General features: G+C 36.0%; 5 protein-coding genes across 10 annotated transcripts in view; 3 read left to right on the top strand and 2 right to left on the bottom strand.

Moving 5' to 3' along the window:
- The first annotated feature begins 783 nt into the window (after positions 1–783).
- On the top strand, positions 784–3,460 carry LOC124410485 (ubiquitin-associated protein 1). Its single transcript, XM_046888900.1, has 4 exons — positions 784–1,463; positions 1,612–1,920; positions 2,089–2,298; positions 2,509–3,460. The coding sequence occupies exons 1-4, from the start codon at positions 1,275–1,277 to the stop codon at positions 2,959–2,961; spliced, it is 1,161 nt and encodes a 386-aa protein (XP_046744856.1). The 5' UTR covers positions 784–1,274; the 3' UTR covers positions 2,962–3,460.
- Positions 3,461–3,536: 76 nt separating this feature from the next.
- On the bottom strand, positions 3,537–7,275 carry LOC124410484 (leucine-rich repeat protein soc-2 homolog). Of its 2 annotated transcripts, XM_046888899.1 has the most exons (7): positions 7,261–7,275; positions 5,762–6,127; positions 5,483–5,669; positions 4,396–4,548; positions 4,104–4,310; positions 3,695–3,943; positions 3,537–3,622 (listed from the first exon to the last, which is right to left on the bottom strand). In XM_046888899.1, the coding sequence occupies exons 2-7, from the start codon at positions 6,108–6,110 to the stop codon at positions 3,556–3,558; spliced, it is 1,212 nt and encodes a 403-aa protein (XP_046744855.1). In that variant the 5' UTR covers positions 6,111–6,127; positions 7,261–7,275; the 3' UTR covers positions 3,537–3,555. The 2 variants fall into 2 exon arrangements, with proteins under 2 accessions (XP_046744855.1, XP_046744854.1); XM_046888898.1 differs by lacking the exon at positions 7,261–7,275 and having other exon boundaries at positions 5,762–6,160.
- Positions 7,276–7,386: 111 nt separating this feature from the next.
- Positions 7,387–9,667, top strand: LOC124410490 (corrinoid adenosyltransferase-like). 2 transcript variants are annotated; one of them, XM_046888906.1, is made up of 4 exons: positions 7,387–7,614; positions 8,063–8,233; positions 8,561–8,777; positions 8,850–9,667. In XM_046888906.1, the coding sequence occupies exons 1-4, from the start codon at positions 7,538–7,540 to the stop codon at positions 9,078–9,080; spliced, it is 696 nt and encodes a 231-aa protein (XP_046744862.1). In that variant the 5' UTR covers positions 7,387–7,537; the 3' UTR covers positions 9,081–9,667. The 2 variants fall into 2 exon arrangements, with proteins under 2 accessions (XP_046744862.1, XP_046744861.1); XM_046888905.1 differs by having other exon boundaries at positions 7,389–7,614; positions 8,060–8,233.
- A 101-nt stretch (positions 9,668–9,768) lies between these two features.
- LOC124410489 (ribosome maturation protein SBDS) lies at positions 9,769–11,829 on the bottom strand. The gene is made up of 2 exons (XM_046888903.1): positions 11,535–11,829; positions 9,769–10,874 (listed from the first exon to the last, which is right to left on the bottom strand). Exons 1-2 carry the CDS (start codon positions 11,663–11,665, stop codon positions 10,247–10,249), a joined length of 759 nt encoding a protein of 252 aa, XP_046744859.1. The 5' UTR covers positions 11,666–11,829; the 3' UTR covers positions 9,769–10,246.
- A 574-nt stretch (positions 11,830–12,403) lies between these two features.
- LOC124410142 (protein phosphatase Slingshot homolog 2) overlaps positions 12,404–23,966 on the top strand; it is a 166,176-nt gene continuing 154,613 nt past the window's right edge. For 2 of the 4 annotated variants that reach the window (XM_046888293.1, XM_046888292.1), the window contains exon 1: positions 12,404–12,606. In XM_046888293.1, the coding sequence (XP_046744249.1) occupies positions 12,550–12,606 (57 nt within the window). In that variant the 5' untranslated portion in view covers positions 12,404–12,549. Of the gene's footprint in view, positions 12,607–14,893; positions 15,260–23,966 lie in introns of those variants that run through there. The other 2 variants (XM_046888291.1, XM_046888289.1) reach the window with 1 other exon arrangement.

Raw genomic sequence — 23,966 nt, 5'->3', positions numbered from 1 at the left:
TATCATAGAGTGTCAACGCATCTGGTGTACCCTTTAGTGCAAGTGGAAAACGGCATAAAGAGCGGAATAGTAACGTTGCATCCCTTCACTGTTTCTGGTGACGCCTGGTTCTAAAGCTTTGTTGTACCCGGTTACGTTAGAGAATTGCTATTGTTGTTGTATTTAGTTACTGAATCATACCGTTAAAATTCATACCATTTATTAGAATTTTTTAGCTTATATAGGGTGCATTCCGATATTACCTGACAGCGCTAAAAACTCCCTAGGACAGAGGCAAAGCGACCCACAAAACCGCCGGCGCAAAAGAGATAAAAGATTGTTAACAGCACTGAGAGCTAATTTCGGAACGCACCCATAGAAACATATCTTACGTGTTTCAATATTTTATGCGTGTATTAGACTTTTCAGCGAAAATAACCGTTCAGCATTTATAAATTATATTATTTCATTTAAAAATCTGCTAAACATTAATATTATTAACTGTTTCTTCCGATAACCTGACCCACTAGTGTATATGGATTCATATTATCCGGATTATATCAATGCAATGCTAGGGGGCCCGATTACGATATGTACGCTCCTGCCGTAGAAAGAGAAGCTATGTAGTGTTAGTAAGTCCCTCTCTCTCACTGGCTCGGAGACACTTTTTCAACGTCGATGCTTCCTCCATATTTGTTTCAATTCTAGGTTCTATATGGTCTAAGCTTCATGCCGCTGTATGATCGGTATGCTCTAAGGATACACATGCATGGAGACTATCTTCAGTCAACGCATGTGTATAAGCCCTTGATAATAATCAAGCTCTCTCTCTTTTTCTAATCAGCGATCCCTTTGTAACCTTTTGCGTTTTTTTCATACTCAGAAATAGCACCTTATCATGTGACTTGCATGTGATTCACCATCGGTTAATTTTCGGACAATTGACGATCAGCTGATGAACTGTCAAATTTAAAGTGAAGTAAAAATTTCAAACGAGCAAGGTTATTCAGGCTGAATTATAAACAGTTTTTATTCAAGTGTACAAATATACCAAAGTTAGTTTAGTTCCGTGTCTATTCATGGACAATGATATATTATCGAAAGTAATGTAATTATGAAAATCGACTTTGCATAATAAATATTTCTTCAGTGAGGTTATACTCCTCTGGACTCCAAAGATTGATTAGATTTTTAATAAATAGTAGATTTTACACATCATAAGAGTTAAGAGAGTGTATAACGTGAAAGATGAGTTGGTGATAATCTTGGCCAAAGATTATAAACTGTAAATAAACATGGCGAGACCAACAGTTTCAGCACAATGTGATTCTGTCGCATCCTACATGGATGGTGTTCACGTTAAAATTGCAGAGGCCTACAAGCCGCCGCGCAAAATTGCCTTGCCAGTGGCTTACAATAATAAATTACCAGATGTGTCGAATTACGTGTATGACTTTAGTTTAGAACGAGTGGTCATCGAAAAGGTAAGCACCAATGTACTACTTGAATACAAAAAGAAATTAATATTAAACTATGGCTATATTGAAACCTATCATGTCGATTGTTTGAAAATTTAGCATCTAATTAGTAGTATGATGATCTCTGGTTTAATTAAACATTCGATAATCTAAGATGACAGAATGGCGCAAGGCCAGACACACCATGGCTCTTGCACGACGTACCCGTCTCGATGAAAAAAAGAAAAAAGAAGAAGCACCTTCGCCACCATTGCCTGAAACGGCAACACAATCTTCGGTTAAGGTAGCCCCTGCTCCCGAAACAACGATACTCACTCCGCAACCTCTATCTCCATCAGCTAACGATCTGCAATATATAACGATATCAAACGGACTGGATCTTGCAGACTTTGACAACGATACTAGCAGTCCGTTTGACAACATGGAATTAAAGACGATAAATGATATGGAGGAACTTGCCCAGGTCAGTGAAAAACAACCTTTTAGTTTTTAGTTTCTTTAATAATTGTTTAATTGCTTATAATGAGAAAACATAGTTCAACATCTTTGAGTACAGATTTATGATATATCTGATAATTCAAAATAGATATCCATTATTATATTCCAATATTATATTTTGCTACTGCTATAGGTTTTGCAGCCAACATCTCCATGGGTTCCACCTGCTAAGCTGGAGAATATCCTCACTGAACTGACTATTGATCAAAATGAAGGAAAACAAGAACATACGAACATCGAAGCTGATGAAAATACTGAGAACGACAAACACGCCTCGAATCAACCTAGTGTTCCTACCATAGTGCAAGAACTTCAGAGGGAATTGGCGAGGCCAATCATGGAGGTAATTCATTTCAATGAAATCCATTCATATTTTTTAACACTTTTTTAATATTCTCTAGATGGTCAAATATTTGCTTTCTAAAAATTAAACATTAAGAGTAAGCTGAAATGGCAATTGGCAAAAACTTTCTTTTTTCGTTAGATATTCTAACTAGAGCACAACTGACCATTTTTACCTACTATTCAAAACTGATTTTTGTACTTACTTTAGAACTGGAAGCCTTGGCCAGAGCTAGAGAGCCCCAGCTGTGATGCAGATGTGACTCCCCCAAAGTTTACTAATTCCTCCACGTCATTTCATTCTACATTATCCAATCCGTTACCAGATCTCACCGAGGATGATCAAAAGCTAGCTAAGCACCTCAGTGATATGGGATTTCCTTTGTCGAGAGCAGCGCGAGCGATTCGTGACTTAGGTGGTCGGGACAACAAGAAAGTAGTTGAGTACCTTTTGGCTGTTCAATCTTTGGAAGAGTTGGGAATGCTCGGCGATGATGCTGAGAAGGTATTAGCTTTAACAGACTACGATCTAGAGAAAGCAAAGCTTTACTATAAAAATTTGCAGACATTAAGAGACTTAGGATTTCCAGAAGAGCAGGTGTCCTCTGCGTTGTTGAAGTGTAACATCGACAGAGACAGAGCTCTCGATTTGTTGATTGCTTAGCTTTGTTTGATCAATAAGTATGATTTCTTTGAAATAAGACTTGCCTTCAAAACTGACTGAGATAACATTAATGTAAATATTCCAACCAGTCTGTCAAGCATGAATTTCAATTTCACTGCTTAGGATGGCATTTAATTCCACGGAACTGTAACTAGGTATTACCTATTTTTCTGGAGGCAATTTTTCAAGTCTCCATTTGAGATGGTTAATATGAATACTTAATGCGTAAGAGTACAATTGCCTCAGTCGTGATATATTTGACTAGTACGATGTAGCCTATAACTACACTAACTTACGTTAATTGTGAGTTGTCAATCTCAGGAATCGTCAATTTTAATTGGCTTCCTAAGTTCGACAAGCAGTCAAAGAATTGGTAAACTCAACCCAAGTAAACCAAAATGCTACCAGTATTTTCCCAATAGTTTTTAGGCCTAAATTGTCGTCTTAATCAATTTGCTTCTCCGAAACTCTTGTACATAATAAATTTCTTGAAATGAGATTCATGATCGATCTATACTATTTTTACAGTTATCTGTTAATCAACACAGTCAAGTCAAACATACTATCTTTTTGTAAAAAAAATTTATATTTATTTCATACAATATACCATGGCCGATTCGTGGCAAGCACATCAGTCAATTCAGTAAATTCTCTGAGGCATCTGAAAGATCAGAAAAAAACATTCATATATAGTTTATTATATTTACAATTGCAAAATATAATTTTTACTCACTTTTTACTGCAGAAAACTGACAATTGTAGAAAATTGGTCCATGTATTGGAATTGACGATGATCCAAGCTTCAGTAAAAATTGGTTGTTGACAATTGTTGCTTAGGCAGATACTTGCTGGCCCATTTTTCAATAAATTTTTCATGTATCCTATAACCTCGGAGCTTTTGCTGTTGCTTCGGAGATTCTGTTTGATTCGATTCACTTTTACGTCTAGTGTCGAATGATTAACTTCCAAGGTGTGTTTAAACCTAGAGACGTGAAATGAGTAGTGGTCAATTCAATTATTCACCCATCTTTGCCTTAAAATATTGTGTAAATTGGTTATAATCTGTGAACTTTTCAAAGTTTCAAAGTATACTCGGTACTAGAACACTATAATTTATCACAAGATCATCACGGCATAAGCACCTGGTGCAGTAAATTTGTCGTAGTGCTAGTTCCCACAGCGATGGAACATTGTTGTCCGTTATATCATGAACAATTAGCAGTTGTCGGGGTAGTTTTATGATGCTAATCTTCTGGACAGCATCATTAGGCATCTCTACCTTAAGCCTTATGCTTAGTTTCAATTCTTTCCCGCAACTGTCCTTGTTATATACAGTCCCAGTAGAACATCTGTATAATGCAATTAAAGTTCGAAAAATAGTTGTATTTGGCATCTGTCAATGTTATGTGTAAGCATAATGTCTTCTGAATCTACCTATAAGCCGGAACATCTCTGGCATCTCGAAAGTACTGAACACGACGACTCAACTGATAACTCACTGGCACAGAAAGGTAATTTATAATTGGGTTACAATCGAACTGAATGTATGGGGCAGACAGAAATCCATTCAGCGGTAAGTACTGCAACCTGCACAAGGTGAGACAGTTCTGTAGACACCATAGTCTTGTATAACATAATGAAGTGGATGTAATGATTACCCCAAAATACATCAGAAATTAATGTAGATGGTAAGAAATACTTATAAGCAATTAGCTAATGATTTTCAGTACACTGTGCATTAGACTGTATCAAAAAAATGGACTATTTTTTTTCTTGAAAAATATACTGAAAATATTGTTCAGGATACCGAAAAAAGGCGCCTGTTAAAATGGGAGCTCTTAATTTTAATTTTAAGATGTGCCTCATCGGGATTTTCTACTTTCCATAAGAATAACATGGCAAAAATGGTTCTTGCTCCCTGCGATTTTTATAACTAGATAACGACGCGTCGTACAGAAAATTCATGTACATGTTTTGGTAGGAAATTGAACGTTCTACAAAAAAGATCTCTTGTCATTTTACGATAAATCTATTCTTTCAAAAGTTATTTGAGGTCATACGTCAACAAAGGACCTCAAATAACTTTTGAAGGAGTAGATTTATCGTAAAATGACAAGAGACCTTTTTTGTAGAACGTTCAATTTCCTACTAAAACATGTTTATGAATTTTCTGTACGACGCGTCGTTATCTAGTTATAAAAATCGCAAGGAGCAAGAACCATTTTTGCCATGTTATTCTTATGGAAAGTAGAAAATCGCGATGAGGCACTTCTTAGTATTAAAATTAAGAGCTCCCATTTTAACAGGCGCCCTTTTTCGGTATCCTGAACAATATTTTCAGTATATTTTTCAAAAAAAAAAAAATAGTACATTCTTTTGATACAGTCTGCTGTGCATAGATGACAATTCTTAAAATACAGCTAGAAAATAGTCGATTACAAATCAACGTACCAGGAAATTGTGAAAATTATAGATGGTGTTTCGTACCTATGATGACTTGTATGAACATACAATATCCTACCTGTTGGAACAAACAGATATTGTTGAAAGGCGTGCAGCAAAAGTCAGTCTATTTGGTAACTCGGTAAGGCCATTGCAATCCGCTATTAATTCTTCCAAACAAGGAAGAGAACCCAGCCATTCTGGTAATGCAATCAACTGGTTCCCACACACAGACAATGTCTCAAGATTTTTCAGTTGGCTTATTTCTAGTGGACATTGGAATAGAGTATCGTACACAGTAATTGTTCAATCATTTTGGGATTTAAAAAAAGGAATGATTAGTTTTACACAGACTCACCGTGTGGTAGAATTTTCAATAAGTTTTCATTCAGTATTAAAGTTTGCAAGTTTTCCAGCCTTCCTATTTGACGAGGTAAGGATTTTAGTTTGTTATGTCCCAAGTCCAAGGTGTTAAGTTGAATCATTTCTCCGATTTCATCTGGCAACGCTTCTATCTGGTTGCCATGGAGATACAAGTTTGTGATGTTGGACAGTTCACCAATCCACAACGGCAGGCCGCGGAGTCGATTCCATTTTAAATAGATCTCTTGGATGTGTGCTCCATAATTCTTTACAACTTCTGGCAGTTTTGTAAATCCACGGTAATTCCAATGCAGGATAAACTTCTCCTGTACTTCTCTGACCATTTGTTCTGCCAAATATTCTGCATTCATTGCAACAACAAAATTCGTTATTAATTTTATTTCAAATGAACGTTGATTATACCTCTAGCAAATAGAAATAGACACTGTGAGTTAAAATTCTGAACATAGCTAACTCAACCTTCAGGATTGACTCAAAATAACTTTTCTACTGGTAGGTCAGTAGTATCAATTTAGTATCTCCGATGCTCTAGTTCTTCTCTCATTAGATCATCATTTATTTATTTATTGATGTAATTTACATATTATATGCATCAATTGGACTTAGTATGTATACAGAGAGATGTATTCGCGTGCAATCAATCGTTTATTATCAAGATAAACGGGTCGATCCAATTCTTGAAAATCCAGATTAAAAAGGAATGGAAACCAGTTCGTTTTGACATTGAATTTACGTTGCATTAATTAGTTTTTGCTTGGAATTCCTCAAGATCAGATTCATTAAACCATTTTTGTTGTATGACGATTTTGTAAGTGCTTTATCGTATTTGTAGCATGCCAATATACACGTGTAAGCAGATGAGTAATTCTGAAACAACATGTTTGGTGACGTATTGCAAGTCACAAGCTCTCTGACACGGGTTTTTCAATGTCACGAATCATTGATTCAAGTAAATTGAAAAAATGTATCAAATCAAGATTTTTCAAATTTCGGGAGTTAGACGAATCGGAAAGAATTAATTTTGTTTCGAAATTGACTTCCTTTAGTTTGAAATTTTGTGGGAATTAAATTGAGGGATTGCTTTTTCTCAAGCCGTGAAGAACTTTGCTGAAATCATTAAGTTAGCCTCAAGTCTGCACGTACAAAACTTTTTTCGTTGTTATAAACATTCTAAAAACTCGCTCTCGCTCTATCGCGCTTTGAATGGTTCAGTGCGAAAATTTGAACAAATAATTCATACGAGATTAGAGCAATGTTGAGACTTTTGAAAAACGTTAGGTATAAATACATCTGAAGTTGTGAAAATTTCTAACTTCGTATTTCATATATCCAAAATCGAAGGACGTTTAACAATTCAATTAATTATTCTCTAATCCCGAAACAAATGAATAACCGTTTGCGAGAATTATTCTTACTTCGAAATGCTTTATTTCTCTGTCATTACGCACCACAAAATACGAAATTATTGTTTACCCTTTTAGAATAAATTTGGGCGCTCGATTAGTGCGCAAAACCAAGTGCGAAAAGATATTTTGTTACGTAACATTTTATATGGGAGTTGGAAAACCAAGTTGAGAACCCCGGCCGTTTAGTTTTGAATTAGTTTGAAGTAGCCATCTTTGAAAAGACGTCCGAAAAGTCAAAATTACGATCAGGTGTGTAGCCGAGAGTATGAAAATACGCCGCCGGCATTTAACGAGGTGTTGAACAGTCAATCTACGGATACAAGGATCTCGAAAAAATCTACGAAATGGATGCTATAAGAATCGCGGTGCGAAGATCAAACATTATATACAAGGCAACTGTCCAAGCATCTTCTAGAAATTGGTGAGCTTAATCAGTCCATTCATAACCTCAAATTAACTACAACACTAATTTTATTATTGATAAAAACTCATGACTGAACAGTCGAAACAGCTTCTGGTCTCGTCTCATAATACTCAGATATTAACGCACGAAAATTTCTGAACCATCTAATTCAAAGTCAGTCACTATTTTTCTTTGAAATTAAGTTTTATCAACTGAAACGTGTTAGGTTAGGTTGATGGTAGTGTTTCTAAACGTAGAAGCAAGCATTAGCAATGTTCAAAATTGTTGGGTGTTCGAATATGGAAAAATAGCTTCATTGTAGTACGTCAATGATGACGGGTTAGGGTTGCGTACTTACTGGATCCGTACTTTGGTCTTGAGCTTTTACACGACGTTTGTCTGGAGATCAAGACATGCTGCTTTAATTTCGTTACCACGTTATCGCGAGTATATGATTATATAGCAGCAGAAGTCACAGCCACAACAACAGAGTTATGTCGAGTGCATCCCAGGAAGCGCTAATCTCAAGAGAGAGTAACACTGGTCACGGTTTCATTGATATAAATGACGCAAAGCCAAAGGATGACCGAATATTCAATGCACTTGGGGCAACTGATGAACTTTCTTCTTACATTGGGTTCGTATATTGCTGAATCTTAATCTATTATCAATAAGTTGTCTCTGTGCATTCAAATTTGGACTTGAATATGAAATTCCATTATTTTCAAGCATATTAATCTGTCCAAGAGTTCAAGAATTTTTCTGTACTTGTTTCCAAGTAGTCCAAATCTTTTATAGTAATCGTAATGTTATCAAGTCTGATTTTCAGTGTATACAATAGAAAGACATTTGGACAAGTTAGTTCGTAAAAAAATGTCACTATACTTTTAAATCCAATAAAGCTAGTAATGTAGTTCCCAATAATTAAATAGATTGTTGAATTGTCATTTTATGTCCGTTAAAGCCTCGCGAGAGAGTTTGCATGTGACGGTAGCGTCCAGCATCCTTACGTAGATAAATTAAAGAGAGTACAAATGGTTTTGTTTGATCTGAATCATGCAATATCACGGTCGAGTCCTGGTAGAACAAAGCCATTTGAGGATAAGCATACCAAAGATCTTGAGGAATGGATTGTAGAGTACGCGACTCAATTGCCCCCAGCAGAAGATTATATAATACCGGTAAGAAACACAAACCTTGTACTTGGTGATTAGAGTGTCGAAGGTGGCTTTAAACTTTCATTTTCATTTCAGGGTGGTGGCAAAGCGTGCGCTTCGTTGCATGTTGCAAGAACAATCTGCAAGCGGGCAGAGAGGAGCGTGACACCTTTGGTTAGGGACGGTGCTTTAGATAGCGCAGCTCAGGTATACCTTAACAGATTGTCAGATTTTCTCTTGACTATATCACGTATAGCGGCAAAGTGTGATGAACGCACTGAAAACATTTATATACCACGCGCCGAAGTCAGCGAAGAGAAACAATAGTGTGTTTACTTGTGACTTTTTCAACATGTTCCCATACACGTGATTTTAATTTAATGAAATCTCGAATTAGAATTTTTCTCTACGATCCTTTCGTCATTTGCCATTTCTATTTCACTGCACCAGTTATACACACAAAACCATTTAAGTTAATATCGTACACTATGACTAAGAAAATATTTTGATAATTCTTAGATTGTACTGATGATTTAAATGTCGGGTATGGGGACAGGTTCAGTGGATAGACCGTTGAACTATGAAAAATATCAATCTCCGATTAGTCGTTGTTATCAAGACAGAATAATGTTGAATTAGAATTATTATACACGCACGAAGGTAGTTTTAAGAATATTCAGAATTGTATAAATTGTTTGATGCATTTTCGTCGCATAAACGCAGTTCAACAGTGACCATCAAGTAACAGTTGATGTATTGATGTCACTAAATATGATTTCATTAAAATACGTACGTAGGATTTACAGATGTTTTATAAATCATTGTTTTTAATGTTGAGAATATACGAATACAGTCCTTGCTGTAATAATTATATAACGTATTAAAAAATAAACCTGTAAATAGTATGTACCTATTACAATCTCTTCAAGTTATTCGTTTTCAATTCAAGACACTGCATTTGTTTGAGTCTATATTCGCGCTTATATTTTATTTCATTTACAAGCACAATAGATTTGACAAATGTAATTTTATTCAGTACAAGACGATACTATATGTATATAAATAATGGAGTTACTGGGAGTAAGTAGTTCACACTGTTGATCGTTAAACAGTTACAAATATGTATAATAAACAATATATGGTAGCATTGAACAACGATAAGAAATTTGCGAATATATACTTTTAAAATCTTAACAAAACTAATTAGTTTTCTCCGCCATGTGTCGCGCCATATTTTCAACTATTTGGCGAACAAATTCTGTATCGCTGTGTGAGAGTATCATACTGCAATTTGCAACTGTAGAATCGTTAGGCAAATTGTTAGCTGCTACTTTCGAACTAGAGAAGTAAACGTTGACTCGTCCCGTCTTATCTTTTTATTCAAATGCAACAAATCAGGGCAGCCATCTGTTTACCATGCATTTTTAGTGGGTCAGTGCTTTACATGTTTGTTAACATTCGTAGGAACATTCCAGATTACATCTTGAAACTATTCATTCCAGTAACTCGTCTCCCTCGGTGATTTCCTTTAGGTTAATCAGTTCCAGGATACCTGTTCCTTTTGTTTCTGATCTTACCAATTCATCAATTTCTCTGTACTGACCTGGGTCGATTAGACAAACCAAGTTCAAACTCCCTCCATCCCAACTTTCATTTTCAACCTTGGTTGCTTGTTTGGCAATCTTTTCTCTCAGTTTGCGAGCTTCTTTACCTGATATCAAAACTCTCAAACGCATTTGTGCCCTTTCCAACGGCATAACAGCCTTCAACTGCGGAATGACATCCAAAGCCTGTTGCTTAGCGTTACGATTAGGTTTTACAGAAAAATGAACATCTTTCATAGCTTTTTCAATCATCGATATTGGATACGGGCGCTTAGTTTCTGGGTTAACACATTTGTCTGATACCGTCGTTGCTATATCCTTGAACATTGAATCCAGAGCCGATTGTCTTTCCTTGTCAGAAACCTGTAGCTCTCCCTTGGTAAGGATTTCCTTACATATTTCTGTCTGGTCATCTTTACCAAACGCTTTCAAGAGATCTTCCTTCTTTGCCACTTGACCTTTAGAAACGTTCGTAAACACAGTATGCGTCTGCAATACTTCATCTATGTCCTTCTCTCTGTAAAAAATTTTTTCAATATAACATAATTAATCTCATCAAAAAGATATAATTTGTTTTCAATTTGATCTGTACAATTTCATACAATACAAAGTCAAGCTGAAGGTACATGGAGAGAAAAAACTAGAGCTTAATGCAAGAGAATTTGTGGGATTCACACGCGACTTATTACGATTACAGTGCATGACGGCGCATGCTATTAATCCAAGCGACTCTACAGATTTTTCTATATGGGCCGAGCTAATTGTCCGTGGTGTCGTTCTTTGTGATGAACGGAAACTGCGCAGAAAAATATTTAAAGAGAAAAACTTCCTATTGTAGCTTGACCAACGTCAATGCCTTATGCTCTAGTTTTTTCTTTCCGTGTAGCAAGAATGAATAATTGAAAAATGAAGGTGACCATGAAAAGATTAAGAAGCATTCCAAAACAGAATAATTTAATCAATGCACAGTTATAAAAAACCAGTATTCTGCTGTGACGTGATAATGTATCAACGTAAAATTGTAAACAGGTTGATAGATGTACAAATTTCGACGCTCATCTGAGTCACCGAACGAAATACTACGGCTAGGTTATGTCGTGTGAACTGTTAATAACACTCAATTCGTATGCAAAAAAATTTCGTAATATGACTACATTCGGCAAATAGTAAAACTCACAGTTTTGTCCTCCAGGATATAACTTTGTTCCTGTAACAGGCGATCTCGAACCTTTTTCCCGCTTTTTTCATACGCACTACTGCGACGTTGGTTAACCTTATCTGGTTAGTCGGTGTAAAAATTAGCGACATTTCTGCAAAGTCCGGTGACAATTGACTGCCTTTGAAGTTATAAATTATTATTTATCTCACGGTGATAATTTTTATCAGCTTATCTCCGTACTTCTGGGCTCTGAATTACTTGCAATATGATCAAAATACAAACTCGATGTAGATTTACTTGTCAAAGGCACTGCGTGTTGCTCACCTTGCTCACAGCATCCGTAAGCCGTAATGTTACTTGAATGACTTGAACGTTTTTGCAGTTGAACTGCTCCGAATTAATCGGTAGTGCCAACTCTTGATTCTATAAAGACATTGAATCTCGTGTGGAAAATTGACGTATTTTATCTCTCATTAATTAAATCGATGCACTAACTTTTAAAATCCGGAAAATAACCTAAATGCATAAATATGTGTAAGCTGATATTATTTTCGATGTATTTAAACAGTTCCCGAAAGTTTTGTTGTCAAAAACATTGACTGAAAATTCAAAATTCAAATTCGAAAATTCAACATCTTTTAATTGATCTCATCATAAAATATCGAAAACAGAAATAAATCAGTAAATTATTTTACGATTACCGTTATATTTCAGGATGATAAAAAAAAGTCGATTTCTATTAGATGTGGAATAAATCGAAGAAGTAAATGCCGCGTCGTTGGTAGAACTGCGACGGTGTATAAAATCAGCATGATCAGCAGTGAATTTAAGTTGCGCGCGCAAACGTCACGTGACGCATGCGCAGTAGTGATATTATTCTACAAAGAGGTGTATTGAACATGGCGACCGCGAGCGTGATGCTCACTGACGTTTAGAAACATGCACGATTACGTGAAGATTTGAAGGTACGGCTCTAGGCCCGCGAGTGTTTAGTTAGAGTGTGCATCGACAGTGACTTTGGTGACAAAACAGGATGGCTTTGGTCACCGTGCAGCGTTCCCCCAGCGTTACCAGTTCGCCTCAGAGTTCGGTGAGTTTTGCATTTTGTGCCAATAGACAGAGAGATAAATCGTCCGGTGTTCGTCAGTGTTGAGGTAACCATGGGTTGGTGCAGCCGCGATCCTCGTCTGTTTTTTAACCTCATTTTGTACTAACATTCCTATTAATTACCGCGATGACACGAGATTACTCATTAACCATTGTTCGAAGTCAAACAAAGCGAGCTCGGTGCAAGTCTTTGATGACTGTAAAATCAATTACTTGCAGAACGATTTTACTTTCGCATTTAATAATTACTCTAATCATCGCATGATCTAAAAAACATATCAAGGGCTCTCTATCGATATATCTATCGCTTTACGCATTGTCAGATACCAGTTCGAACGTTAGCCTTTTATGGCGATATACCTATCTCAAGAGAGTTGACTCCGTTTCCTCTGTATATCTATCATTCTCTAGCTCTCTCGACGCCCCCCCCCCTCTCTCTCTCTGTTACTATCAGCTGTTTGCATGCATTTAAAATTTTTCTATGCGCACGTATATGTATGTATAAGGTATATGTTCCAAGTCCAGGCGCGTGTCGCTTCGTCGTATGTACAGTGACTGATGACCGATTTTAGTACGCTATTTGTCCATTTAATTTACCTTTCCGTTTTCATCGACAGTTTGTAGGTATTGTATACAGTCAACGTTGAGCGTCATTGAATGTAAACAAGAGACTCGAGTTCCGCGCCATTCATAACTTGAATGTATTTTAACAAGAATATCATCACAGGAATTTCCTTTTTTTTTTTTGTTGGAAATACATTATTTTGCGTCAATTTCGTGGCCCAGACTAAAAAATGCATCGGTAAATTAAAGAGTTACGAATTTCAATCTAACGCCTAGAACTGCAGTAAGGGGTAGAAAAAACATCCGAAGTTAATTTAAATTTCCCGCCACAAGAAAACACCCTACGTTTTTGACTCGACTAATTATCCTGATTTTGGACCACTTTATTGAAACTTATCTGACGCATGTGATTCTTTATTAAAAAACGAAGCAAATTAAAACCTGTAGGACCTTAATGATGTACCTGAGAGATGGAATTTGCAAAGTAGAAACATTTTTTCACCGTTACCGTTTGGGGGGTTAATTTTATTCTGGCGCCATCGCGAACGTCGATACGTTTTTTTGACGAAACCACAGACACCCGGAAACATGCGAAATGCAGTGGGGCGGGCTGACCGAAGCGGTAGAGTGCAGAAAACGGGAGGAGCAAATATATTTACACGGTCTGGCCGAGCAAAGCCGCCTGCGCCGCGCCGCCGTCGAGAAAGACCGAAGAAGACGCACCGAAACGCGGCACCAGAAACAGCCTCCAGTCGGTCGCCACGTTCGTTGGTGGGTGGCTGCTGAGGGTGTCAGTCCTCAAATCCTCGAATCAGTCGAGGAAGGCGCGTCGCGAGTGCAGAAACAGCTGCGGAACGGGATTTGGGGAATTTGAATCGACTCTGTTTTCGCGCCATTTTCTTGCGGGTTCTTGAATCTTTTTCTTTTTTTTTTTTCGTTTTCTCCGCGGAATTTTGGGAATTTGAATCGAGTCTGTTTTCGCGCCTTTTACTTGCGGGTTCTTGAATATTTTTCTTTTCCTTTTTTTTGGGGGAATTTGAATCGAGTCTATTTTCGCGCCTTTTTCTTCCGCGTTCTTGAAACTTCTTTTTCTCTTGGATGTGTCGTATATTGATTGACAAAGAGCCGAGGAGAATAATCGGGTATCTGATTGCTAATGTTCGTTATACTGTCTCTTTATAATTGGTTTTACCAATTTAACCCCTTTCACAACTGAATTGAAATTGGACTATTTATTTCTAATCTACTCATGTGTTGCAGTTTTTGTGATATTAGTGACATTTTCAAACGCATTGCATTATAAACGTTCGTTTTCAAGTATAACAGCTAATGCGTTAACCTATTTTTCAAAAGTAATATGTCACAGTACTTCTTGAATGAATCAATTTGTTTCAATCTCAACTCTTCATTCAAACGTATGAGAAAAATATTTCTTCACGCATATCTGAATCTTACTGTCTTTCGAATGGTCTTAATATAAGCGTTAAATTTCAGCAAGAAATTCTCCACAATTATCCTGATCAAAGATAGTTACATTGTGACTAAATTTTGCATCGCCATAAATTTCAGAAATTCTAAATTTAAATTTTCCTACGAATAACGTTTCTCACTATATTTCTGTAAAACGCGGAATTCCTCGCAGTTTTCAAGATAAAAGTTGAAAATAAGTTGACGGACACGAAGCAACTACTTGAACGAAGATCGTTATCGTCATGCAATGATCACAATCATTGTTATTGTTATCATTATAACTAGGTTTCTTATTATCAAAACGTCGAGTGTTTTTACGAACGCGGTGAAACATGCGGCAGAAAGTGTTGACGAGAATGAACAGCTGTTAGGTGAAAATCTGCTCCTCCTTCTTCATCTTCTTCTTCATCTTCTTCTTCTTGTTCCTCGCGATGATTCTATTGAAGCAGAAAAGCTCTGTGCTTTACGTTCTGCCTCCACCTTCGCCCCCCGAGCCGCCATCTCCTTGGTCAACAATATTTTGGAGCAAGGATAAAACTGCTCGGAAAATCTCAAGGAGAGCTGGTACCGTTGCTCGATTCTTCGACAAGGTAGTTTCAAAAGTACGTATTGCAAAGGATTTAATTTCGCCCAATTTTTACAGCTCTAGATCTATAGATCTAGGCTTACAAGAGTCTAATTTTTGTAGGAAAAATTTTCGATAATATCCTTTTTTTGAAATGTGAATTTCAAAATTTTTCAACTAAACTTCTGTACAGAAATAGCACAAAATTTTTGTTTTTATTTTGTTCCATTTGCAAGCCTCAAAACTAATCCAAGCTAATCTTAAAAATTTTTCAATAAGTACGAAGTTTTTATTCTCTCGACAACGACCCCCGCTAATATTTATACGATCTATTCTTGCAGTAGTAAGTCAAAGCTGCGGTAGATTACAGGCAAGCAGGTTCACACACGTTCGAACCGTTACGCATTGTTGTTCGAGTTCTCATTGTGCCAATTATTTTTGCGTCATACTCATGCATACTTGATTAAATTCAATTATTGCGTGACGCCGTAACGCCCGACTCTTACGATACGCTTACGCAATTCGTTTTCATAGGGAAACATGTGCGCGATTTTATTTTTTGTTTGAATTCTCAGCCGTTTAATTAGAAACTGATTCACACTGTTTATTTTGCCGAAGAAAACGGAATTAATCTTGAGGTTGTGTAATTTTTCGAAAAATCCTGTCGCAGTAAAATTAATTCAGAACAAAAATCGACTTCTTTTTACGTACGTATGGAAAAAATTTCTTCGTCCTTCTTGAAATACATTATAATTGCCTTGGCAAAAAATTAATTCTGCATGCAGAAATTGCTGTAGTTTTTCAGATAGTTTATATACTTATTTTCGCTTTATCTTTTCGTCGTCAAGACTGATGGTTAGAATGATATTTTAATACTTAATTGCTGATTCCTGGTCTCAAGACGTTTATTACATATCAAATTAAGTCAAGGATTATATTCCGTTAACGGGATTATTTTTTGGTGCAGAACTTCAATACCGAATTCAATATTAAAATGATTGAAACAAACGCGAAAGAGAAAATATTTAAAAAATTGATTAGCGTTTTTATAAACTTGAGAACTTGACTCTGTCTTTGCTTTCTACTATTTTATCTCTCTCTTACTCATGGTAGCACGTTTATGAGTAACATAAATACATTTATGTATCTTATCTACTAAACTTATGTATCTGACGATCAAGACGAATGCTGCGAATGAATGGATCGTGAACAGCTGCAGGCTCTTGATCGAGAGCGGCAAAGATCAAGGAGTTTTCGAAAATCGTTTCACAAGTCGCCTACGGATTGTATCCTTACGTGAGAAACTTTATTGCCAAATCATCTCGTTATAACCGGTACACGATGATGTCTCAGTCTCATCTCTTGACGCATTAACCTCCAGTATATTTGCTTGTTATTTGATATATATGAGTAAGTAAGGCGAGGAAGTAGCGATCTTCGTTTACATGGGATGTTATGCAGCTTCAACTGCGGAAAAGATACGCCAGATCTCTAGATAGTTAACATTCAAGTTCTTTCTCCGTAGCAATTTTCCGTCTGAGTTTTGTGATTCATTATGATGACGAAATTTTGTGATAAAAATATTTGAAGAGTTTAAAGATTGATCCATTTTAATGGATCTGAACCGTGCAGCGAAAAATTCAAACCTAAAATCACACCGCAAATGATTATAATATAAGGGATTTTAGGGGATGAAGTTGAGTTTGGTTAAAGTTGATGGGGTCGATCGTGGAGCTGGAGAATCGAATTCAAGCGATGCGTGCATCCCACAATCCGATCAACGAGAGTAATTCGGATCAATGTCTGCCTCTGATCTTTGCTCAAGAGCAACGATGCGAGCATCGACGAATCCTTTTACCGATTTTTGTGCCCCGTCAAAAGGCACCAGCGGTTACTCTGATATTTAAGGGGAATTTGAGTGGATTAAGGTCATGTAGTAGTTCTACCCTTACCGGCTGAGCAAACTCACCCTTTTTTTTCTGTATTAAATGAACAAGTGAACGGAAAGGGCTCAATTTTTGACCGTGCATCGCTGATTCGTTGTGGAATTTAGGAAAGTTACTCATATTCCGGAAATTTTCAATAAAATGTGCCGTTTTTTTTTTTTTTTTTTTTTTTTTTAAACACGTGTTACTATTTCCACATTTCCGGAATTTCAGGGGCCAAAATGTGCAGAACGAAAAATTGTTGTTTTTATTGTGTTCTGAGGCACTAGTTTGAGTTTCAAAAAGTTCATCTTGGCGAAAGAATTTATAATATAAATCTCTGATTATGAAATGTTATTTATTCCTGCTCGATGAAATTTTCTGAAACTCAAACAAAGTCTTTTTCATTGTGTTTTGAAACAGTGATGATGTGAGTTTGAAGATAGTTCATTATGGAGAAAAAATTTGATGTCGTATGATGATCTTATGAAGGATTTTATATGCTAAATTTTTTTTTTCATGATTAACTTTTTTGAATCTTACACTAATACTTCGAAACACAATAAAAAAGACTCTCTAGAAGCTTCATCAGGATTCATTTAGCAGAAAAACCGTATATATATATATATATAACAGATAAGTATTTATGAGGCATTCCATGCCAATTTGACCAATGATTTTCTCTTACCATTTTTAATCTGACTCATGATTTTTCATATGTTTGAGATCAGTTTCAAAAATACCTTTGAATTTTTTCTAATTTTTTTTTAATAACCGTTCGGTGGTTTTAGACGATAAATATTACTTAATTGAATATCCAGTAATATTGTGGCGTGCGGAAACACGTACATTCCGGAAAGAATGAGGAGTAAAATGATTCATCGTCAGACTGTTTTCATGCAATATCGAGATCGCTAAAGGAAAACTAGGAATTATAACAATTTCGTAATTATAATTATAGCAAATTTGCAAAAATTGTAATGCGTTTGTATCGAACGTGCAAAATTTTCTTTCTTTCCAAATCACTATACTAATTTCCGTTATTCGAGTCCCCATTAGAAAATTTAATACAATCATTTGCGAATACTGTCATTTTTTTAATATAAGAATCTAATATTCTTACCAGTCATTTCAGAAAAGTATATCAACTCTGCATTATTACAGTCACTATGTGACTTCTTGTGTCTAATTATCTCATAAATTTTTAAATATTATTGTAACAATGGATAAGCAATGAACTTTGCACCTTTTTTTGAGATATCACAAGGGAACTTGATGGGGATTTGTCAGATGAATCTCGGTATCCAATATCCGGAACTTTACATTCACGATGAATACAATCGTTGATATCCAAACTCGTTTTTTCGTTACTTTATTATGACCCATATTTTCTCATTTTTTTACATATCACATTCATTTGTGAAATACAGTCACCCTTTACTTGCAAAGATTCATTTGCACAGTGCATGTGTGCAAAGTAGGTATTTTATGTGTACGTATTCACAGTGAAACGTTAAAGTACCTGACGTGTCGTTATCCCTGGAAACGGACGAGCTGCTCGTACGAGCCTGCAGCAACTTTTTGCAGGGTTTCGAAGTAATTTTACGGATGAGATGGTAGAGAGTTGATCCAGCACCGACTATCAAGACTCAATTTATCACTCGACCCTTATGGTATGTCGTGAGAGAACGTCAAGGAAAAGCTTCATCCATTTGTCATAGAGACCGAGTGACAGTGCAAAGGCGCGTTACGTCTAAACGCATGTGATTTCGGAGGGTAAAATTTTATATCTAGAAACTACATAATTCAAATATTTCAAATTACCGATTATAATGAACATTTGAAACGGAAAATCAATTTCAGTTTCAGTGTCTTTAATCTCTGTCTTTTTTTTATGAGGCTGAAGTTAGTAACGTTTAACGTATGGACGATGGACTAGGGTGAAAAATGATTATTGAGAAATTCGATAATGACTTTTAAGGAGTTGGTTTTTCGGAATAAAAGTTTACAATTTTGTTTACAATTGTTTACTGAGTTTCGGAAAGTCATGATTTTTCATAAACGTGCATCGTTACAGTAACGTTACTAACTTCATCATTTACATTCTTTTATGTATTTCGATATGGATTTAGACAGTCTGATGTCTAAAAAAGTCGAAGCATGCTTATAGTTGTCTTATATTGTGTAGACTTACACTTATACACAGATAATGGGTAATAGAAAAGCGTCTTGACTACATTTTGTGCTTGGCATGTATGAAGAGTTTCTTTTACATCCAATTTAAGTGATTGCCTTACAGTAATCTGTGAGGTGTAGTCAATAGATTCAACGACATTTTCGGTCTTTATACTTTCAACTTTCGTCATATATATATATATATATATATATATATATATATATTAGGGAGGCGCAAAAAAACGACTATTTTTTTCTTTTTGAGTCTCGTGTGACGAAATGTTAGTTTTTGATGTTTTAAGAGCCCACTCCAAAGAACAGCTCAAAAAAAAAATTTTAAGAGGTCGCTTCAAATTTTTAAAAATTTCAAAAATCGTCAAAAAATTGAATTCAAAAAATGATATTTTCAGAATTTTGTTTGATTTTTAATTCATGTCGTGGTGTATTGTTATCGATTCTTTCTAACTAAATTAAAGAAAAAAAAATTACGACATTTTACTATGAATATTAAAAGATCGCTCGAAAAGATGTAAAAAAAATGCACCAAAAAATGGAAAAAAAATTATGAGCGACCTTTCAAAATTCAAATTTTGAACTGTAACTTTCGGAAACTTACTTTTTTTTTTGTCTATAAAATTATACCGTAATGAGAAAAAATAAAAAAAAATAAAATATCGTTTTTTGACGATTTCTGACGTTTTAAAAAATGTGGAGCGACCTCTAAAAAATTTTTTTTTGAACTGTCCTTTGGAGTCGGCTATTAAAACATCAAAAACTAACATTTTGTCACACGAGACTCAAAAAAAAAAACCATGACATTTCACGCTTTGCAGGCATCATTCAGCTCCATTTCTTTCGTGACATAATCATATTTTTATACATACGAACATACGTTGAATGAGCTAATCGTGAGTGAATCGAATTGTTAACGTCATCGGCCTCTTCCTTGCAATCGTTTCTTTGTCTTTCTCGGTCGCGATATCTCTTCGACGAGCTTCTTCATCTCGTTGATTGAAAATTTCATGGCATTTTCGCTGTGCAGAACTTGTGACACATACTCGTACTTATATCCACATCTGCATACCGTATATTGATCACCTTTTGTAACATTGCATCATCGATCCATTAGCTGTCATGCTAAAACATCGAAGACATTACGATGCAATGTTTCATGTTTCTTCTTCTCATTCCACTATATATTCTCATGTAATAACATATTCGACATTTTGCTAACTTTTGTTATTTGGAACGTTCATATTGGCAGTGTCCAATAACTTTTAGACTAATTGTAAAACTATCGTTGAAACAGTGTTTTTATTGGCGAAGGAAGGTTAAACAATTAATGTTTAGCAATCGGGAAAGTCTGCATCTGTGATACGTATAATATAGTTCTGCAACTATAACTAAAAGTCGAACGTACTCATGACGATCTATCTGGTTTAACGTCGTCTGGGTATTTCGCGAGTACTTTAACTATAGCCAGCTTCTGATTTATACTTTACTGGAGTCTCATGAGGCAGTAAAGCTCCTAATGCGTTCTCTCATTTGTACTGCACAATCAGTTTTAGTACTTTATACACCTACAATGATTATAAAGAAAAGACGTGCTCTTTTGTTCCACAATAATGAAGACAAAGCCAGCAATTTACACAGAGGTGAGCTCTGATTCTTGGTCTCTTTCTCACCGTTTCTTTCACACTATTTTTCTCTTCGTCGTTCTTACAGCTTTTCTCGAATTAAATCATACATTATAAAAAAGGTGGTATTACACACGTAATTAATCTTTCAACCCTCCGCTACTGTGCCTACTTGAATTTTTAAGAGTTCGTTGTTACATTGTTGTGGAAATCTATAAATAACCATGACATTACAATTTAGCTTGAAAGATGTCTGGTGGATAAATTCTTACGCACGACGTTAACGGTTTTTTTTATTTCAAAATCAAGACTTGCGATCTGCCGCTGTCAATTCCAGTTTGGTCATCCACTCACATTTACAATGTATGCAGGTCGCGGTGGACGGATGCTGCAGTCTGTCGTATCTCTTTCTTTCACAGTCGAATGAGCAAATTCATGCGTTCGAACGCACGTACGTATCTGTCTTTTCCAATCTATTGACGGGGGGATCTATCTATCCAACCACCGTCCGTTTCATGTCTTCTGAAGCCTGCCTCTTTCGATATGCCTCGTGCAATGCCCTCTGAAGTTTACTAGTCTCTATGCTTATCGGTGTTAACTTTGTATGGGCAATTCCATTGACTCGCAACACTTCACAATGATCCCGATAATGCTGAGAATTAATTTCAGCAAAACTGCGTTGCTTGTTGAATGTAATCGATCAGCTTACAGGCGAGTCGATCTTCCTCTTTCATGTAATACCGTGAATCCATTTCATGCATCAAGCAAGATGACCAGAGATGCAGTCGAATTTAAAACTAACGAGTCTTTCATAACCCTGATATAACCGTTCGAATTCCTTTCCCTAATAATATAAGCTTGTAAAAGAATTTGTAATATATATAAGCTATCATGAATCGTTTTCATGTTACAAGCAAGAAAGTGGATCGTGAGGCCAAGTACACCGTGGGCTATAATTATTTATTGAAAGTTGGTAGTAAAATCTGTCTGTTAATTGGATTTAAAAAAATAGGATTTAAAAAAAAAAAAAAAAAAAAAAAAACCGTTTCCAAAGCTGCCGAATATGGCGAGAAAATGGACGGGATCGTCATTGACGCGTTTTATTAGATATGGAGGTACAGCTTAAAGACTCGTTGTACACCTCGAAAACGCGGGGATGCAAAACTCCTATACCACTCAAGCTATCAGAGTGAAACTTGGGCAGTTAATGCCTTATTTTGGCAAAAAGTGGAGCGTCTTTTTACTTTTTCAAAATTAAAAAAAAAAATTTACAGATTGGTTACCACCCACAGAAATTGGCCAAATTTTCACAGTTGCACTGAATGGTTCGAACTATCCGGTATGATGCCACTCGGCGGTGATGAAACACACATTTTGAGCCCAGTCCCATGAGATTTGATGGTGAAACGACGAAATGGCAGCTGATCTGGTTTTCACTTACGAACAACACCGAAATCTCATTTTGGCGAAATTTGTTACCGACCTTTCATGCATGCCGGTAATTTTTTACCGACATTACACGCATACATTACCGGCATGCACATAATATCGGTAACAAATGTCGCCAAAATGAGATTTCGGTGTTTTTCGTAATCGAAAACCAGATTAGTTGCCATTTCGTTAATTCACCATCAAATCTCATGGGACTGGGCTCAAAATGTGAGTTTCATCACCGCCGAGCGGCATCATACCGGATAGTTCGATCAATTCAGCGTAGCTGTGAAAATTTGGCCAATTTCTGTTGGTGGTAACTAATCTGTAAATTTTTTTTCAAAATTTTGAAAAAGTACAAAGCCGCTCCACTTTTTGCCAAAATGAGGCATTAACTGCCCAAGTTTCACTCTGATCGCTTGAGCGGTATAGGAGTTTTGCATCCCCGCGTTTTCGAGGTGTACAACGGGTCTTTATAAGCACCTTAATTGGTGGCACGCAGGAAACGTGAGGGAAAAAATTATGATAATTAGGTACCTACCTACCTACCTAGGTTGCCGATGGTTGGTATTACGTGAGAGTTGCATGGCAGTGAGCAGCCAGCCAGCTTCCGTCGTCAAAGAACGACTCAAGTACTACACACTTGTATAGTTGACGTAATGCAGCTGTTCGCTTACCTACTACTGTACATGGGTTTTTGCTCGCAAATTATAAACACCACCGTGCCGCCGCTCTCTTAGACGGTATAAGTGACTTTTTCGATGCCCTTTTTTCCCCGCTTCTTACGTCACTATATGTAACATGTATTATTATACGTATATAATCTACCGTCCGAAACTCGATCGAGACTTTCGAATAACAGGAAATCTGTACGTTATTCTTATAATTTTTATTGGTGTTTAACTCTTTCACCGAGAGTATAATCTGTGCTGTAGATCTTACGTCAAAAATCATTGCGTAGAATCGGAGATATCGATTCGAGAATAAGTTGAAACTATTCCGGGATACTCTTTAACTGTTCAATGTTTCAAGGCGAATTTTTTATATTCAAAATAAAAAAAAAAAAATTCATCAAACAAGAGAATTCAGGAGAATGGATCGATCTACTAAAAAAAAAAATATAATTCAATGAATTTTTAATATTCTCAGCTGAAGGTTGACTGAGTAACACTCGAGACACAGATGTTAATTAAAAAAAAATATATATATATATATATGAATAAATAAATATTGAGATGCCGCGCAATGATGAAAAGGTATTTTTTTTTAGTGAGTGGAGTTGAAATTTTGAAAAAAAAAAGAATGAATTAACGATTTTTACGATATTTCATTACTTATCTTGGATCAAATCAGATTATTTTGCATGCTTTTCATATGGAGTTTACGGTTAACATGCCGGTGAAATGCAAAAAACTTATATTATAATGTCTGCCTTAATAGATAATTATTTTATCTGTATAGCGTATTCCATGCCAGATTATACAATTCTTGATGATCTTATGTTCCAAGTCATTGTAGTACCTTGAAAACTTTCCCAGTTTTTTTTCTATTTTGTTTAATTTTTTTTTTGGAACAT

Source organism: Diprion similis, chromosome 9, assembly GCF_021155765.1.
Source record: "Diprion similis isolate iyDipSimi1 chromosome 9, iyDipSimi1.1, whole genome shotgun sequence".
Classification (NCBI taxonomy): Eukaryota; Metazoa; Arthropoda; class Insecta; order Hymenoptera; family Diprionidae; genus Diprion; species Diprion similis.
The sequence above is the reverse complement of the archived record's forward strand: the minus strand, read 5'-3'. Positions and strand labels throughout refer to the sequence as shown.

Excerpts from the sequence above, each read along its gene's own strand:
- LOC124410485 (XM_046888900.1), top strand. The coding sequence starts at position 1,275 with ATGGCGAGACCAACAGTTTCAGCACAATGTGATTCTGTCGCATCCTAC. Across the intron at positions 1,464-1,611 it reads AACGAGTGGTCATCGAAAAG|ATGACAGAATGGCGCAAGGC; the intron begins GTAAGCACCAAT and ends CGATAATCTAAG. Across the intron at positions 1,921-2,088 it reads ATATGGAGGAACTTGCCCAG|GTTTTGCAGCCAACATCTCC; the intron begins GTCAGTGAAAAA and ends CTACTGCTATAG.
- LOC124410484 (XM_046888898.1), bottom strand. The coding sequence starts at position 6,137 with ATGAATGCAGAATATTTGGCAGAACAAATGGTCAGAGAAGTACAGGAG. Across the intron at positions 4,549-5,482 it reads ATATCTGTTTGTTCCAACAG|GTTGCAGTACTTACCGCTGA; the intron begins GTAGGATATTGT and ends CACCTTGTGCAG. Across the intron at positions 3,944-4,103 it reads CGACAAATTTACTGCACCAG|GTTTAAACACACCTTGGAAG; the intron begins GTGCTTATGCCG and ends TCACGTCTCTAG.
- LOC124410490 (XM_046888905.1), top strand. The coding sequence starts at position 7,538 with ATGGATGCTATAAGAATCGCGGTGCGAAGATCAAACATTATATACAAG. Across the intron at positions 8,234-8,560 it reads GAACTTTCTTCTTACATTGG|CCTCGCGAGAGAGTTTGCAT; the intron begins GTTCGTATATTG and ends TGTCCGTTAAAG. Across the intron at positions 8,778-8,849 it reads CAGAAGATTATATAATACCG|GGTGGTGGCAAAGCGTGCGC; the intron begins GTAAGAAACACA and ends TTTTCATTTCAG.
- LOC124410489 (XM_046888903.1), bottom strand. The coding sequence starts at position 11,665 with ATGTCGCTAATTTTTACACCGACTAACCAGATAAGGTTAACCAACGTC. Across the intron at positions 10,875-11,534 it reads ATATCCTGGAGGACAAAACT|AGAGAAGGACATAGATGAAG; the intron begins GTGAGTTTTACT and ends AATTTTTTACAG.